This window comes from Erpetoichthys calabaricus, chromosome 4, assembly GCF_900747795.2.
Source record: "Erpetoichthys calabaricus chromosome 4, fErpCal1.3, whole genome shotgun sequence".
NCBI classification, from domain to species: domain Eukaryota; kingdom Metazoa; phylum Chordata; class Cladistia; order Polypteriformes; family Polypteridae; genus Erpetoichthys; species Erpetoichthys calabaricus.
This window is the reverse complement of record NC_041397.2, coordinates 127,186,247-127,205,225: the sequence shown is the minus strand read 5'-3', so window position 1 is coordinate 127,205,225 and position 18,979 is coordinate 127,186,247. Positions and strand designations below refer to the sequence as shown.

Genomic DNA, 18,979 nt, shown 5'->3' with positions numbered 1-18,979 from the left:
ATAAACATGTTCCTTTTACAAAGCATCTAACCTACATGTAGCAAAAATATGTTAAAGAAAGTATATATGTGAGGCACAATTACTGTGATGTTGACATATGTCCATATATACAAATTCCAACATAAAGTGCCTTTCATGTGTTAAAAATTGCATAGCTGGTGAATGGCGGGAATATATGATTCATTGTAAGGGCCCAATGTATAGTATTCTATGCTACAATCCCGAAACACCAAGGGCCTCATGTATAAATGATGCGTACGCACAGAAATGTTGCGTACGAACGTTTCCACGCTCAAATCGCGATGTATAAAACCTAAACTTGGTGTAAAGCCACACATATTTCCATGGTACCTCATACCCTGGCGTACGCAATTTCTCCGCTCGGTTTTGCACACTGGTGGCACCCAGCGTCAAAGCAGTGCTACTCTTCCTGTGTGGTTACCCTTTCTTTCTTAGACCCACATTCCTGACGCGGCTTTATAAATACACTGAAATTAACTGCATATTGTTTATTAGTGTGATGCATCTGATTGTAATTAACCTGTAGCAATATAATGGTCCAGGGAATAGCCATAGTATTCCAAATACCATAACTGCTTTAGCGTTGTTACTCTCACTGCATCTTGTTCTTCTTTCAGCTGCTCCCGTTAAGGGTTGCCACAGCGGATCATCTTTTTCCATATTACTCTCACTGTACCACTCGGAGTATTTATATCACTGTATCTGAGTGGGGATTCACAGCAGTAGCTGATCGGAAAGAGAATTATCGGTATACAGTTTCAAGCACACACTACCTCAGCCACGGCAAAACGCGTCAAAGTCTTTCCTGTATGGACCTCGCGTTTCAGAAACAGTTTCATCCCAAGAACTATAAACGCACTCAATCAAGTGCTCCTTGTAGAACTGTTTGTACTTATAAGTACAATTACCCCACTGTAAACTTGCACTACAGTTATAATATTGCACAACCTGCGCCACTTTATAAAGCACGTATGATGACGATATTTTTAAGATGAAATGCAGCAAAATATGTTGCTTATAGTATACAGATAAAACTATAACTTCATTTAAATAATCAGTATTGTTAATAATTAAACATGTGAGGACACGGTGCCACAGCGCTAGCTAGTTCATGGATAGCTCCTGCCTTGCGCTGTATTATTGCTGGTGCTGATGCGACACTGAAAGGATAGACGGATAGAATAATTAAACATGTACTATGAAGATATTTCAATGTTCCTTAAAAGTTTTGAAGAATCGGCGTTCTAAGCTTACAGATGGCTTAACGTCTATTACAGAGTTGATTGTGTGGCGATTGGGTATTTGGAGAAAGAAAAGTAAGGACAGGAATTGGAGGTTAGTATGTTTGAAAGAGACAGCACTTCTGTAATAAATTATTTCATCGAAAGTCGTGCATGGTGCAGCAAGCCTCTTGCGTGAGATATGAACAATCACTGCGCCACCGTGTTCCCACGTTTAATAGAGTTTCCAGCCACTCATACAACTCATCATACGCCTTTTCTTTAGCCTTCGCCACCTGTCTGTTCACCTTGTACCTTATCTCCTTGTACTCTGGTCTACTTTCTGCATCTCTCTGACTTTCCCACTTCTTCTTTGCCATTCTCTTCCTCTGTATACTCTCATGTACTTCCCTAATCCACGACCAGGCTTCCTTTACCTCCTTTATCTGTCCAGATGTCACTCCAAGCACCCTTCTTGCTGTCACCCTTACTACTTCTGCAGTAGTTGCCCAACTGTCTGGTAATTCTTCATTGCCACCCAATGCCTGTCTTACCTCCACTTTGAACTCCACATTACAGTCTTCCTTTTTCAACTTCCACCATTTTATCCTTGGCTCTTCCCTCACTCTCCTCCTCTTCTAGATCTCCAACGTCATCTTACAGACCACCACTCTATGCTGCCTATCTACACACTTTCCCCTGCCACTACTTTGCAGTCTTTAATCTCCTTCAGATTTACTCTTCTGGATTGGATATAATCTACCTGTGTGCATCTTCCTCCACTCTTCTTAAAATATGTATTCGCCACAGCCATGCCCATTCTTTCTGCAAAATCCACCATCATCTGACATTCTTCATTCCTCTTCCTTAACACCATACCTACCCATCACCTCCTTCCCTCTTCTGTTCCCTTCACCAACATGTCCATTGAAATCCACTCCAATCACCAATTTCTGTCCCCTGGGTACACTTTTCATTACTTCACCCAACTCACTCCAGAAATCTTCTTTTTCATCTATGCTTCCTTAGATATTAAATGCTAATATGACTGTTCACGTTTAATTCTTTTACTACACTGGTTTATAATTTGTTTTTGTGTGTAACATAAGAGAATATTTGTCCCCTTTAAATATGCAATTCCAGAGTTCCATCAAGCATTTTCTGAGTTATGTTAGTTTTCATAAAAAATCAATGTGAATGCAGATGCATTTGATGACATTTATATTTGGGAGTAATAATTGACTAAGTTATCAATTTCACAATAGTGCAAGTTAATTTCCAGAATAAGTGAAATGTGATCACAAATAATAAACGGCATTATAGCTTCACTGTTGGATAAAGGGAAGCTGTTAACTATAACAAAGTAATCAACTTGTGAGAAGATGATGTACTGATTAGTTGAAAGTTTTTTCTTTTGAATGTGGGTGTAAAAATCTCCACAACAATGTATGATACTTCACAAAATCTAAAATTGTTGAGGCTGTTTTGTATTGTGTAAAAAAAATGAAGATTAAGATGAACGATCTGAAGCACAGTTTAATACGCAGGTAAAATCTTCCACTACTGTAATTTGTGAAAGCACATATTGGGGATATAAATGAGAAAATTAACTATACATTTCTTATATCATAGGTTGTATTGATGGAGACGAGATAGAGTCCAGGAGGCTGATGAAAGACTTTATCTTGTGGTGCAAGGAGAACCACCTGCAACTCAACATCAACAAGACAAAAAAGTTGGTGGTGGATTTCTCCATGTGTTGAGGAGTCCCTTAAACCAGTTCTCATCCATGGGGAGGAAGTGGAAGTAGTACAGCATTACAAATACTTGGGGGTCCATACGTACAGGAAACTGGACTTATCTGACCATACAATGGTGCTGTACAAGAAGGGCAAGAGTAGACCATACTTCCAGAGAAGACTCAGAACATTTGAATAATGCATCAAAACCCTTGGATATATTTTACCAGTCCATTGTAGCCAGTTTGTTGTTCAATATGGTGGTCTCCTGGTGTGGCAGCTTGAGTTCTGGTGATGTTAAATGTCTGAATAAACTCATCAGAAAGGCACGTTCCATCACAGGATTAAATATGGACAATCTGGAGGCAGTTTTGGAAAAGAGGATGGTGGCAAAATTGGATACCATCACAAACAATTCTACCCATCCCATCCTGGTGGCACTTTCTTTTGAGTACTTTTAGCCATAAGCTCCCTCCTCAATGGTGCAATAGGAAGCACCTTTTCTTCCTGCAGCCATTAGGCAGTTCAATGCTTCCTCCCACCGTCCCTTTCTTTACTATAGCCAGAAGGCACAGGAAAATAGTACAGAGTTCAGTTTATTAGTTGCAGTTATTTTTAGCATAAAGTTTATTATATATGTTTCCCTTCTATTGTCCTATACTGTACTTTGACTCAACATCAGTGTATTTTACATTTTTATGTTTTGCTGTGGTATACATTTCCCCTTGGGGATCAATAAAGTACAGTATATGTAATCTACTACAATTCCATTTAAGTGTACATGTGTTAACCAGCATTAATTTAGTTTCATTCCATTTTTGCACTACAAAGATATAGCATCCTTCTGAATCCAAGGTTACTTGAGAGGTTTCAAAGAATATTGCTTTTTTAATAGAAGCCACAAACCGGTATGGTGTTTTTAATGAAAACATTAAAAGACAACAAGAATGACAATGGTTAATTGCTTATTGTAGATTAAAATATCTGTTTTTACTTTTTTTCTGTATACAAAAGAATTTTGAACAACCTATTATACTTTTGGCCAAAATTATTGTAGTGGTGTGGAAACTACTATATTTGAGGCTATGTATTTTGGTCTGTTTTCTGCCATTATACCTGTACATAAATATATGTTCAAGTACTGATGGAGGATTAAAGATGTAAACAACGCAGGTTTCAGGTTTAGATGGCTAAGTTAGAAAAACGAGTGGTATTAGTATTTGGGGTGCTCCTAGTTTGTAAGAAATCTTATACAGACATAACTGTTAAACTTCATCACTTAACCAATAACATACTATATAAAGGAAGCTAAAATGGCAGATGAATGATTATTTCTGAAACAAATATCCATAACAAAGATTTTGGAAAAAAAAATTAAGTTAAATAATTTACAAATAAAGATATACAATAAAAATAAGAAGTCATTCTAATAGCAAAGTATATCACATGATGGTATAATGCAGCAAAAGAAACATATACAGGTTAGTTCATTTTTTGCTCACCAGATTTAACACCCAAATGATGTTTTCCAAGTACTCTAATCAAAACAGTAACGACAAATGACTAAAATGCTAGTCTTCCTCAATAAGCTCCTTATTTGGTCACTAGTATAAACTGTATATAATACACAATGGTAACTTTTAATGTGCATTACAAGTAAAACATTCAGAGATGTTGATATTGTAAAACAATACACAAAATAAAAAAAAATGAACATCAGTAATGTCTTAAATGGATTTAGTATCTTTTCTCAGGAGGCAATATAGCAGTATATAGATCACACAGTTATAACTTACATTACTGCCTTTAAAAATGCCTGAGACAAAAGTGTCTTATCTTAATTTTAAAAGCTATGATTAATTAAGCAAATCATAAAACCTGTTAATTGGTGTTATTAGTTCTTCATGTTTTATGTATACCACTTTCATTGTATTGGTTGAAATTTTTTACTAACCAAGGGTATTTAAATCTATAAAGGTTAGAGAAGCACAGATTGAGAATGAAAAGTTTTGAATGAATGCATGTTATAGATTAATTTATGAACTTCACAAGTCTGTGGTGTATATCCAGTCCACCACTAACTGCTATACAAGAAAAAAATGTAAAATTACAAATAATACGAAAATAATAATAAACCTCTCAATAACAGAGTTTTGATAATTATTGTCAGAAGGCAAAGTAAACTTTAATTTAATAATTACTTCAGAAAAACAACAACTTAATGCATTTACACAGTATGCATGAAGTTAAATTGAAAAGTAAATTAAATTTATAAAAAGTTCAGTATTATTTTTCAAAACAATTTTGTGTTTTTCCAAACAATTCTCATACTCTAAATATTGCTTAAGAAAAATATTTTCACTATTAATTATTGTTTACCATTATTCATAATGTCAGCCATTTTTGTTCTGCCACTTTCAAACCTTTGTGTTTATTTGTACACATTTCTTTGCCTAATACACTTGTCTCTGTAAGTACCATCACTCTACAGAGAATCTGAGAGGGTTTGCTGAGAATACCTGATTTCAATATGTTGTTGACAAAATATACTGTACATAAGTAAAGCAGTGCTTACACAATTACACTTAGTCTGTACAATGCAGGCTGAGTGCACTCTATGTTCATTTACGCAGGTAGGTTCATTTTACAAGTATTTTTTATATAGTGAGATAGTTTTACACATGTTTTAGCTTCACTTTCTGGTTTATTGCTGCATTTTAGTTATAGCAGCAAAACACCTGGTAAGTGCATTATAACTTCTTTTATTACATAAAACTAGAACAAGATGAGTAATCATTTGGTTTTTTGTTACTAGGGACCTTTAAATATCTCCTTTAATATATGGTAAAAATGACTAATATGTCAACAACAGTACTAGGTGCATGATGAACATATCATCTTTGTTAACTTTTCCCCCCAATACAGGTCTTTAGGCGTTTTATTAAAATCAAATGCATCTATACACCTAAATGAAGTGATAAATTTGTATGAACATGCCACACTGAGCATGGCACAGTAAGCTATTTCCCATGCACAGGTGTGTTACACAGCAGCACATATTATGGGTTAGTTCATGATATGGAAGACAGGCTGAGTAGGTACAGCCTATTCTGTGGTTCCGATATCTTTGTTGTGAAATTGGTGTGCGAAGTAGAATAGCACAGGCAGAACAGATCTCTTAAAAAGCGTTAACAGACAGCCACTAGCAGGCAATTAATAACTAATTTTAAAAAAAAGTTTCATTTAGAGGGCAGAAACAACAAAAGATACACACAAAGAATACATATACATCAATGGAAATTTAAATCTCTTACCTCACAAGATGAAGACTGAGTGCGATAGCTTGGCACAATCTTAAATGTGATGCTTCCCCTCATTTCTCTCTGATGAACCAAGGGAAACCAAAAAACAATAAAAGAGGTTCATTATAAATAACAGACTCTGCATAGGTTTGAATTGGAAACATAAAATCCTATAAATAATTTTTAATGAGAACATTAAATCATGTCCTTACATTTCAACATGTCTAAACTTAATATCAAAAAATAGTTACAGCACTTCTGTGCTCCAGGGTATCGGCATCTCTGGTGCTCCTATATAAACACACAGGAGACTGAGACAAATGAACACAATATTCCATAAATCAAAAACAATTAACAAACCAGTATTAAAAGGAAACCATCTAACAAAGACAGACACCTGCGGCTTGTACTCATTTTTTAAGTTCCAAATGAAGGCCCATAGGGAAAAGCTGCTATTAGAGTCTGTGTAATCAATCATAATAGATAATGGTTCGTGAATTAAAAAATGTTCTATTCTTTCTAACATACAGAGCATTTAGAAAATGGGCAAACAACAGCATAACTTTACTTTCTTCCAAATTATTACTGTTGACTTTTAGGAAATTTTCTTCAAGTAGCTTTATCCTGTTCTATATTCCCCAAAATAGAAACAAACAAACAAAATAAAGCATAGGCAGATCATTTTTAATTAAATGTACTTCAGCATGGTAATAAAATGTGAACAAATTCAAAAATAAAAAACAGGGACCTTAAATATAAAGAAAATGATATAATTAGTACAGCATTGAGTTCTTAATCTAAAATATAGTAAATCAGCAGAATATGGAGAACACGGTATATTTTTGCTATCTGTACAAAAGCAGGGTAATATATACATCTGAGTAGAGTGTAGAACAAGGAGATTAAAAAAAAGGCAAAAGCCAAAATGTCTTCTTTTAAAAATAAATACCCTTGCAGAATAGCCACTTGTGTTACTTGCTGTGTACCTGATCCCCATTATACAGGGTCTACAGAAATGACATATAATTTCTGCTTCCAGTCATTAGATGGGACTTAGGCTCCATCATCACCATTGGACTTATCAATGTTAGTTTCTTGCTTCTGGGTAGTCTTGTTGCAGCCACTCAAGATTGCCATAATGTTAGCTACACCAACAGACCCATCCAAGCTAATATTAGCTTTGTTAGGGTAAAGCCTTCTGTATGAAGTGCTTGTGGCAATAACTGCCTGTTAAACTAAGTTATTCTATAATATTTATAAACAGTACATTACCAAGATAAGATAATAAATAATATATTTAACCAAGGGAATGACAGATAACAATTTGTATATTTTTTTACTTTGTTTTCAAGAATATTTAAATACGAAGTTTCCCTTTAGATATTCTGGGACATCTAGATAATACTATGATATAGGTGTGTTAAAGTTGGAGCTATTGATAATGGTGGTTGTGAGACTTTATAATATGGCTGACTTTTACTTTCAGTACACACAGAAACGGCAAAGACAGTCATCGTTAAATAACTTTTCCTCAACAGAAACATAACACATGACAAAAGAAAGTCAGCAGAACTCATTTCATCCATGTTTTGACAGAAAACACAAAAAGCCAATGATAATGAGAACAGTGATGCGCTGAACCAATCATGTGGCTGGAACAGAGTTGCAGCCACATCAGGTTAGGTTGACGCACATAGCATGGAGTGTAACAGCTAGCAGCGGCACACGTGCTAATGTATGGGTTGCAACAGCTGTGCATGCCAGTACGTCAGGAATGTGAGTGGGATAAAAGAGAAAATGACAACAGAAAATGTTAATGAAAGCTCAAAAAAAAATTACTGTTACTGAAAAAGACACCCCAATGGACACAGCCCAAGGCCCAAAAGATAAGGACATTGTTGAAAGGAAGGGTTCAAGGAATTCGGTAGTGTGGAGATATTTTGGCCATTTAAAGTATGACAAGAAGCAGAGTAGCGTGCACTGCAAATTGTGTTGAAAGCATGTTCCCACAAAGACAGGCAATACTACTAATCTTTTGTACCATCTGAAGCAGTGCCATCCTTTACAGCATGTGGAATGCAAGTCTTTACAGTCCTAGATCCAAACAAGTGCTGCACTAATGGGGATTTCTTGTGTCCTTCTTTTTTATGTTTGCCTTGGAGTATAAACTGACCATAATTGAGAGAATATGTCAATTTTGCTTATGTTCTCTTGTGTTCACATTTGAAAGCTTCTTGAATTTGTATGGAGGATATACTGTATACAGCATGTTTTTGTCTATTTATTTGTGGGTTTGTTTCACAACCATTTAAAACAGTTTGAATCTATACAAATGAAAGGATACAGCATAGAGGTAGTTTTTTTTTTAAGATTTTATTTTGTATTAATACCTAGTTTATTTATCTGAAACTGACCAACGAATTTACTCCGTGTTCTCCTGTCTCGATTTAAGATTTCAGTTTTACAATTTTAGAATTTTAGACTTAAGATTTAATTTTTTTTATTTGGAGTTGACCAACAAATTTAGTGTGTTCTCCTGTAAAACTTGAAAGCTTTTGACTATTCAGAATTGAGACTACTGTATTTACCTGTGTACCATGTGCACATTTTTTCCAGAAAATTAGCATTAGAAAATCAGGTGCGCGTCATACACGAGGACATTTTTTTCTGTAATATTTACTTCTTCTGCTTGGGCTCTTTCGCTCGCTCTCTCTCTCTCGCGCTCGTTCGCTCGCGCTCTCGCTCTCTCTTTCGCCATTCAACAAAAACAGAAGGGCATTTCGCAGAAAATGTGCCCTAAACTCTTTCTATACAATCACAATGCGCGTCGTACACGGGGCAAATTTTTTTCATGATTTTCTTTGTAAAAATTAGGGTGCGCGTCTTACACGAGGGCGCGTGGTACACAAGTAAATATGGTATTTTATTTTATATTACCTATTTTCTTTATTTTGAAATGACAAAATAATTTAGTTCTGCATTTTGCTTTCTGCTCTCCTGTAACACTTGAAGCTTTTGACTAGTCAGAATTAAAATTTTAGTTTATTAGATATACCCATTTTATTTATTTGAAATATGAGGTGTGACAATTTAATTCCTGGAATAGCTGCGTAGTGTCACCCATGACGTAATTGTATCGAAATCACGTGAGTATTCGTGCTTAAACATGCCTGAACTAATACGTGCTTAAATTGCAAGCTGATAGAGCAAGTTGTTGGTTAACTGTTGGGAAGGTAATAGATATCTACATGTACAGTTTGGCGTAAAAATGGGTGATCTAAATTTAGAGCAATGTACAAGAATTAATATCAAATTTTGCGTGAAAATCGGCAAATGCACTACTGAAACATTACAACTGTTGCAAGTGGCATATGGTGAAGATGCTATCAAAAAGTCGAGTGTGTTTGAGTGGCATAAGAGGTTCAAAGATGGGCGAGAAGATGTGACAGATGACCCCAGAAGCGGACAGCCACAAACAACAATGATGGACTTTAATACGTATTGAAAATGAGTTCCAGCCCTGCTTCCAGAAATGGGAATGCCGTTTAAGTCAGTGTATAGATGCACAAGGGGAGTACTTTGAAGGCAACAGTTCCACATGTATATTTTTTAAAGGTGCATTCCATGAATTAAATTGTCATACCATGTACAGTTGTACAATGTTCTACTGTATGTTCCAATAGAAAATAAATAACATTCAAACCAAAATTAACATTATGATAACCTTATATATGGAGGAAAGAGGTTTTGATGTAATATTCACTAACCAGAGAGTGGTAACATGTTATGCGTTGATGAGCCAATGCAAGTAAGAATGATCAAGGAGGAGGTGCATTAACAATAGTATGGGTAAACTTAACTTAAATGCAGATAATGAAACAGCAAATGCTCTGCATTTCCATTTTTATGAAGTTTTCAGTTGCTAAACCTTTTGAGACTATTTAGTAGGTAACTCAGTGATTTGGAAATTATAAAGGGAGAAGTGCCCTCAGATTGAAAAGGGTGAAATTAAATAAATCTCCTCAACTAGATAATTGTTATCCTAGAAAGTTTAAGAAAGTTAGTGAGTATTAAAAAAATAACAGTTACTGCAAAGTACAGTGCATCCAGAAAGTATTCACAGCGCATCACTTTTTCCACCTTTTGTTATGTTAAAGCCTTATTCCAAAATGGATTAAATTAATTTTTTTACTCAGAATTCTGCACACAACACTCCATAATGACAATGTGAAAAAGGTTTACTTGAGGTTTTTGCAAATTTTGGTTGCTCATTGTTGGTCACTATAGGTTGAGTTGTATTAGTCAACAATCAACATAGGTTTAGATGGATGAAGGCAGTGTATCACTGATATGCTGAAATTCTATGAGGAAGCAGTAAAAGCATACAATAAAAAGGTGCATATAATACTATTTATTTTAATTTTCAACAAGGTTCTACATGAGAAGCTACTGATAAAACTAAAAGAAGTTGGAGCTCAATGAACAGTGTGTGGATACTAGCAAAATTGGTTTAAATGCAAGAAGCAAAGAAACTTGTTACTGATTTAAATGAATTTTAATGTGTGGGACACCAAGTATCAATCCTGAGGCTGTTGCTCATTTGAATGTATAGTACATAAATGATTTTGAAAAGAATGCAAATATAACAAGCTGTTTAAAAGTGCCATCCATAAATAAACTAGGTGGAATGGCAGATAACTTGCATGTAGTAAAAGCCGGATCATTACAAGTGCAGATTTGAATATACACAATGACATGTTTTAAACCTGAAAGTATACATTATGTGAAAGAGCTAGGACTTGAAGTGGACTTGTTTCTGGCTACATTCTGTGTGCTTAAGTGTTTAAAAAAAGCTAACAGGATGTTGGATAACAGTGCACACTGTGTAGACTACAAGCCAAGGGAGGTTATACCTAGGTGTTATAATCCTTTAGTGAGACCTCATCTACTGCACTATGTGTAGTTCAAGTTTCCATATTATGAAAAAGGCACAGAAATGCAAGAGAAAGTCCAAAGAAGAGCACTCTTCTAATGGTACACTTGACACAAATAATTAAAAAACTTTTTCATACCCTGAACTGTAGTTACATGGAATTATTTGATAACTACTGTATGTTGGACAGTAATGGTCTGGGCTTTAATCATAACTGTTGAAATTTTTAAATTTCTGAATGAAAAAAATAACAGCAATTGGATTTCACAGGATAAAGGGCTAAGGTTACTACTTCTTCCATTTCAGAAACATTAGGTACAAAAGGAATTGAGTTTAATGGCACAGTTCTTTAAAAACCTTTTGTATTCATAAAAGATTGTTTACTTACAAGCATCTTTTGCAGTTGTTCCACAGTTTGGTTGGCTACACTGATTCCATTTATTTCTCTAATTTCATCGCCAACATGTAGAGTTCCTGGAAACAATTTCATAACCATTAACAAAAAATATAGTATATGTACTGATCAATAAAATCACCCAAATAAAGTCTAGTGCAGTATTAAAAATATATTAAAATTTACTACCAGTTACAGAAAATGTGAATGGAAATCACCACCTTTAAAAAATAACAAAAATTAAAAAGCTAAGTAAGGACTAACAGAGGGACTGCATCTTGGGAAAATATGAATAATTAATTATAATCCTTGCCATTCTTGTAACAATCGCTACATAAATAAGATTAATGCTGTAGCAAGCAGAATCTGATACTAGGGGTACATACCAATTGGTTTGAAAACTATTTAACTATCTCTTAAATATGAAGTTGCATTAACAACAGAGTAAAATATTTCACATTTTCATGGGAGGCAGCAAATCCAAGAATAGTACCAGTTTTCAAAATAAACAGATTTGTATGTTTCTGTCACGGGAGTTGTACCTTCAACAATATAGCTGCCTTACAGATATACATTAAAAGTTTTGACTTGGGATGGTGAACAGATATGTTATGGGCATTATTTTTCCAAACGGTTAACACAGTCTACTGAGTGTATTATTCCTGTTACAATGCATCTTGATTGATACATTCTATACATTGATTCCACTCAGGTCTAAAAAATGTTCAGCCTACAAATAATTGTTAATAAATTTTCAAATTATACAGGATTGTCAGCTTGACTGATGATACCTCTAGCGTTAAGCAGGAGAATCCCATTAATGAATATACTGTAAACTGACAATCACGCAGTATATATTTATATTTTCTTGATTTTTAAAACATTCAATAGCTTAGCAACACACCATGTAGTCTCCATTGAAAATGGCTGAATATCACAACAATGGTTTGCCTTCCTAAAACGACATGATTTCACTCTTTTGCAATATATCTGTAATCTCAAGACATGGATCAATATTCAATACTATTTTTGTTTTGAAAAATGGATATATTTTAGTAAGTTTTAAGGCATTTTTTTACAATATGAAACAGGGATCTATAAGCTCCAAACACAAAACAGTGGGGTAGGTTTTTTTTTTTAATTTATAAAATATGCTTTGGTTTTGAATGCAATTTCATGTGGCAAACTAATATATGTCATGACTGTAAACAAATAACTTTGACTTGAAAAATAACAAACTTTTCCTTTAAGAGGGTTCATTTCATGAATGGGACATGGCATTCTTGCAGTGACCATGCCATTGGGTTAGTTTATTTCTTCTCTTCTGCCAGATGTGTCAATTTACAATCTAAATGTTAGAGTTTGTCATTTACATACAGCTGGAATGGCCTGACAGGTGTAAAAATTATCACCCAAGACCACATAATAATTTATGTACATCACCAACATTACTGCACTATTGTACATGTAGGAGTAAAGAGGTTAAGTAGGGATAATGATATATATCTTACTAATAACATTCTGTGTCATGAAAGTCTGAAAGACAAATTCAAAAATTTACTTGAATAGTTGGTTAATGTTTTTATATTTCTATTTCTAATATTGGTAGAAATTTAAATCAAAAGAAAAAAAAACAGGTCAACAGTAATACAGCCTGACATATGTAGGAGTAGATATTTTTCGAATTATTGCAATACATCTTAATTCAATGTGTACAATGATGAATTTTCAGTATTCCTTATTCTTCAATTCTTCTTCTATTTTCTAAAGTATGTGTCTATTTTGGAGTCTTGGAGAGTTAGTACAGGTTAAAGTAAATCTTAATGTAAGAAGGGATTTTACAAGGATGCAATTTTCATGTAAACACTTAGGATTTTCAATATTGTAACATCAAGTTTAATTCCACATTTAGAAATTTTCTTTCCGTAATCTCATACATTTAGAACTTTCTGCTGCACAGATCAATCACTCAACCAGCACCACAATTCAGACTTCGTCTAATAAATTCCAGCTGATTACTGGCTTTGCAGAGGCTAAGCCAAAAGACATATTTTTTTTTCTTATCATTTTCACCTTTTTTCTCTCTCCTCTTGATTGGTAGTGCCCCCCAAACCATGGCTCTTGCTTCCAGTTCCTGTTTGGTTGTTTGTCTGTTTATTATTATATTCCACAAATGTTTTTGACAATAAAATTCAATAACTATGTATGCAGTACCATTCAAAAATATTTTGTCTTAGATGGCTATTTTATCATATTTGGAAAAATGTGTCAACAGAAAACAGAGTGCTTTAGAGTTCTAAAAATTCCCTTTACAAAAAATAAAGCAATAGAGTAAAATATCTGAAATTACTTGAAGAAAGAAACTAACATAGTAATAGGCCACTTTCCAGTTGATGTGAAGGTTGAACCAAAGTGATTAACTGAAAAAGACAACTGTGCAGGGGGATTAAAACTAATCAAGAGACAACCACCGTTAAAATAAGATTGTAGTATTGTAGATGTGGCAGGTTAACCTGCAGATCTTACAAGGTAGCAAAAGTGAGCATACTGATAAGACACAAAATGGTCAGTCCTGCATGATCAGGGTCTCTCCAATGCAGAAATTATGTGGCAGGCAGTTTCTTCCATATGTCTTGTCCAAGGTCTTCTGCAGACGCACTAACAAACAGGCAAGGCTAAGGACCAAAAATGCAGTGGCCAGCCATAGAAACTGAGTGCAGCAAACAAAAAATGCATCAAGCTTACTTAATTTTGAAAATGGAAATGGTCCAGCTCTTCTATGCTTGCACAGTTGTGTGTTATATATTGGATACCTAAAGCAGGCTGAATTATCAGGGAACAATTCACTTGCAGAAACCACTTGGACCCTTATACACGCAGCTTCACTGATAAGGGCCAAGCTGTGGAAAGCTTTGACACAGTGCTTCATGCTTGAAAGAAAAGACAAGAAGACAAGCCTATACCAATTGATTCTTTAAGCTAACTAATACATTCTACTTTAGCTTTATTTGTTATCTTTGGGTTATATACAGTATATTGTCACAGACATGAGATAAGGAGGCAGTTAAAAGGCCTGAACAACAGTAATTCCACGCCAGACCATGAGGTGGCAAGGTGTACTGACTTTCTCTCTCAATCCTTTGCAGACCATCCACGGGAAATCCAGCACGGTTCCGGCACCATTGATGACGTCACTTTCCGCCCCGATTGATAGATAGATAGATAGATAGATAGATAGATAGATAGATAGATAGATAGATAGATAGATAGATAGATAGATAGATAGATAGATAGATAGATAGATAGATAGATACTTTATTAATCCCAATGGGAAATTCACATTCTCCAGCAGCAGCATAATGATACAATAAATAATATTAAATTAAAGAATGATAATAATGCAGGTGAAAAACAGACAATAACTTCGTATAATGTTAAATGTTAACGTTAACCCCCTCGGGTGGAATTGAAGAGTTGGATAGTTTGGGGGAGGAACGATCTCCTCAATCTGTCCGTGGAGCAGGACAGTGACAGCAGTCTGTCGCTGAAGCTGCTCTTCTGTCTGGAGATGATACTATTTAGTTTATTTATTCACCTATGTTCCTGACGACATCAATCTCATCTGTTCTGGCTAAAGTCTCGATGACATCACTTCCTGTCTCGGCCTTTAAAGCCGCCATCTTTACAGCCTTAAAATCAGTTCTGTTTTGGACTTGAACCTGAACATAACTCATTAACCAAACCCATTTTGCAGCCAGGGCACAATATATGGGTGGCTGCCCCAAACCTTTTTTGATGTCTTCTCATTATTCTTGTGACAACATATATAAGAAGCATTGGCATATAAACTTTAATGCTAAGCTAAAATACATAAGTGTGTGCTAATATAAGAACCCATGAAAGCAGCCAGCAGCGCTATTAAGTTGTAGTGTGCAGCTGCACACTTGTCTGACAGAGGCTAAGCTGTTGCTCACTTCACAGGCATCTATGTGCAGGGAAAAATCCCTAACCTTCAATAATTAACTCTTAAGCTCTTATATAGCTCAGACTAACTAGATACCATAATGCATTTTATTTTAACTTTATTGCCCAAAGTATTGATGAGCCCTAATTAATCTAAATGCCAAACAGTGTCTGATGTAATGAAATATGCCAGAGAGCTCAGCGTAAATGGAGAAAAACTAAACTGATTATCCACTATGAGATATTGAAGGCTAAAATAACAGAATACAACATAGTCCGTCTTGAGAGGCGGTGCTATTTCTCTAAAATGACATTCTAATAATGGTATTTTAATAACATTCGGTGGAGACCTTTAAAAAACTGCTAAAAACTTATTTTATTTTAACATGGCTTTTTCATAGCTTCATTTTAGTTTAACCCTGATATTCTGTATATGCATTTAATTATCATTATCATTCATGGTGGCTCCGAAATCCGTAATAACCCCTACTTTCTCTGCTGTAATTTTTCGGGTTTTCTGTGGTGGCGATACTTCAAAGCACCATGCTGTCCCTACATTGATGGATTGAAGGCCAGAGATCCACATGACCATTATCATCAAATTCTTCCACGTGAAGCCTGAAAACCATGAAGACTGATTAACATCATTTATGTTAGGTAGAATGCCTAGAGGGGGCTGGGCGGCCTTGTGGCCTGGAACCCCTGCAGATTTTATTTTTGTCTCTAGCCGTCTGGAGTTTTTTCCGTCCTCCCTGGCCATTGGACCTTACTTTTATTCAATGTTAATTAGTTTTGCCAATTTTATTTTGATATTTTGTCTTTTTTCTTTCTTCATCCTGTAAAGCACTTTCAGCTACATCATTTGTATGAAAATGTGCTATATAAATAAATGTTGTTGTTGTTATATATTTTATGTGCTAGCTTGAGAGTCTGTCTAGTATTCACACAGGCAAAGACACTGCATGCAGTTTGTTTAGTCTTCTGGCAGTGAGAAGCTCAGCACTTGCATTCTCAAAACAAAATCTGCTAGCTTGCTTCTTCGGAGAACATAATGACCTTGACTCACAAAAGTTCAAAAATGAGCAAGCAAAAGGCAGGCAAGCAAAGGGCCATTCAGCCAAAATAAATGGTGTCCTTTTTAAACTGCCTGATGCCTACTACTTGTCATAGCTAATAGCACTGAAACTAATAATAAGGCATATTGATCCTTAATTGAAATTCTCAACACCAAAAGCCTGTAATAACCTACCAAAATAGTATTACCTTCAGAAACTACAAGGAAGAGTACCTGAAGAGAACTGCTTCAGTTTTTAAGGCAACTGATTTAATTTATATTTATTATTTGTTCTGTTTACTGGACTTTCTAAGAAATGTATTTATTATTAAAAACTATTATTGCATCATTTTTGGAAGCATTCTGTTTTACAGCATTTTTTGCACAACAGTACTGCATATGTATGGTAAGGACCTTGTAGGAACCTGAGAGCACATTTTTGCGATTAAAGGAAGATTACAAACAAGCTTTGATGCTAGAAAGAAAATAGAAGAATGGTAATATGGGTGCAGGGGGGCAACAGAAGTACCTAATAATGATATGTGGCTGGGTTCTTTTAGATATACACGAATACTGGGGCTTTCAGTGTCAAAAATAGCAGATACTACTTAAGGCTTTAGACAATGGCCCCAGGAGTTCCAGAAGGCATTTTTACTGACCCTGGAGGTGATCTTTTGTGAATGTATTTAAAAATGGTCTTGTGTGTGGTATATAAAATTCCTTTCCACATACATGCCTACTGCCTTTAAGATAAAAGAGGTAAGTCATGGCAAGGTTTTGATTGGTCAAAAGATGACTGGAAGTAGGATTCTGGAAAAGTGGTTGATTTGAAAATATGTTCGGAGATTCAGGAGATTGGCCAGAAACTCTACAGGTGTGACTGAGCAACATAGGAAGGTCCAAAAACGCACCTGCCTGGTGTACACAGTACTTTACAAAAAATGAATTATAGAGAAACTTTTTATAACTTTGGTTAGTTAACATTCATTTTGGATAGAGTGATGGTGTGAGAGCACTCCTATCTTAAAAAACATTTTTTGTTGTGAGGATATGATTTATTAAATTTCATCTCTTTCATGAGCTCTTCTTGCCTCTTTAAAAAGGTTAATTATGCATATATACTGTGTATATATCAGACAGGAAACAAAAAAGCTGCCTAAGTTACATAGTGATTATATAGTACAAGAACAACAGGTGAATGCACATGTTTGTGAATGCAGTTGCTAGTTTTGACTGTAACACAGACAAGAAATATAAAATGACAAGTTTTACATGGATATTTTAGTAAATAAGTTTTTCAAGCCACAACATACTTCAAGAATGTTGCTCAAAATGCTACTTTCAAATAACATGATATAAATATGGAGTGTAAAGAATTAACAGTAAAAATAAAGATAACATGTACAAAGACTGCCATAATAAGGCATGGGACCAACAAAAACCTAGAAATTTACTGGAAGAATACAGCACCTTTTCTTTGGTAATAGAAAGCATTCTTTGTAGCACTGCTTCAGAATCTCCCATTTGTGTTCAACTGAGTCAATATTTGGTGACTGGGAAGGACAGAGTATATGATTTATATTGCTTTCATTCTCCACAAACTAGTCATTAATGTCTTGTACCCTGTGGATGGAAGTAACATCATTCTGGGAGTTTCCACTGCCACTGTAATAGAAATGCTTCATCAAAGGATGAACCTGATCACTCAAAATGTTTCATATTCATAACACACTGTTTTTGATGAAATATTCGATTGCTTCTCTGTTTTCCCTTGAACTTTCAATGATCAGTGTGCTCAGTTTTTTTTCTTTCCATAATTGCCCCATGTGATGATGTCTTTCATTCTAACTCTCATACAAAGATCAGTTTAACTGATCCTTAAGAAAAATCAACACATTGAGCAGGTTTCATCATTAAATCTCAGTCTATCTGATTGGTCACAACCATGAGTATTTTCATCTAATTTCACTTATCTAATCTCCATGCCCTGACATCCAAAATAATAAACAACTGAGCCTGGACAACATTATTATATATGACCTTAAAACATGAGGGAATATTAATCGCCTCATTATTTACTGTATATGTAGAACTATATGCTTTCAATATACTATAATTAGTACCCTTTTTATTAAGGTACTTCTCTTGCTTTATCAGTTACCTATACAAAAGCTGAAAAATAATTACATACACCAATGAGCCACAACATTAAAACCACTGATAAGAGAAGTGAGTAGCATTAATTACTTCTTTACAATGGCATCTGTCAAGTGGTGGGATATATTAGGCAACAAGAGAACATTGACAATAATGCTAAGTCTACACTGAATGAGCATTTACCTGATATACTTGA

At 34.9% G+C, this 18,979-nt stretch overlaps 1 protein-coding gene across 15 annotated transcripts in view; it reads right to left on the bottom strand.

Moving 5' to 3' along the window:
- Window positions 1-18,979, bottom strand: part of caska (calcium/calmodulin-dependent serine protein kinase a) — a 664,459-nt gene that overhangs the window by 38,269 nt on the left and 607,211 nt on the right. For all 15 annotated transcript variants that reach the window (XM_051926109.1, XM_051926105.1, XM_051926112.1 and 12 more), the window contains 2 exons: window positions 11,604-11,689; window positions 6,295-6,363 (listed from right to left, as the gene is read on the bottom strand). In XM_051926109.1, coding sequence (XP_051782069.1) covers window positions 6,295-6,363; window positions 11,604-11,689 — 155 coding nt within the window. The remainder of the gene's footprint in view (window positions 1-6,294; window positions 6,364-11,603; window positions 11,690-18,979) is intronic.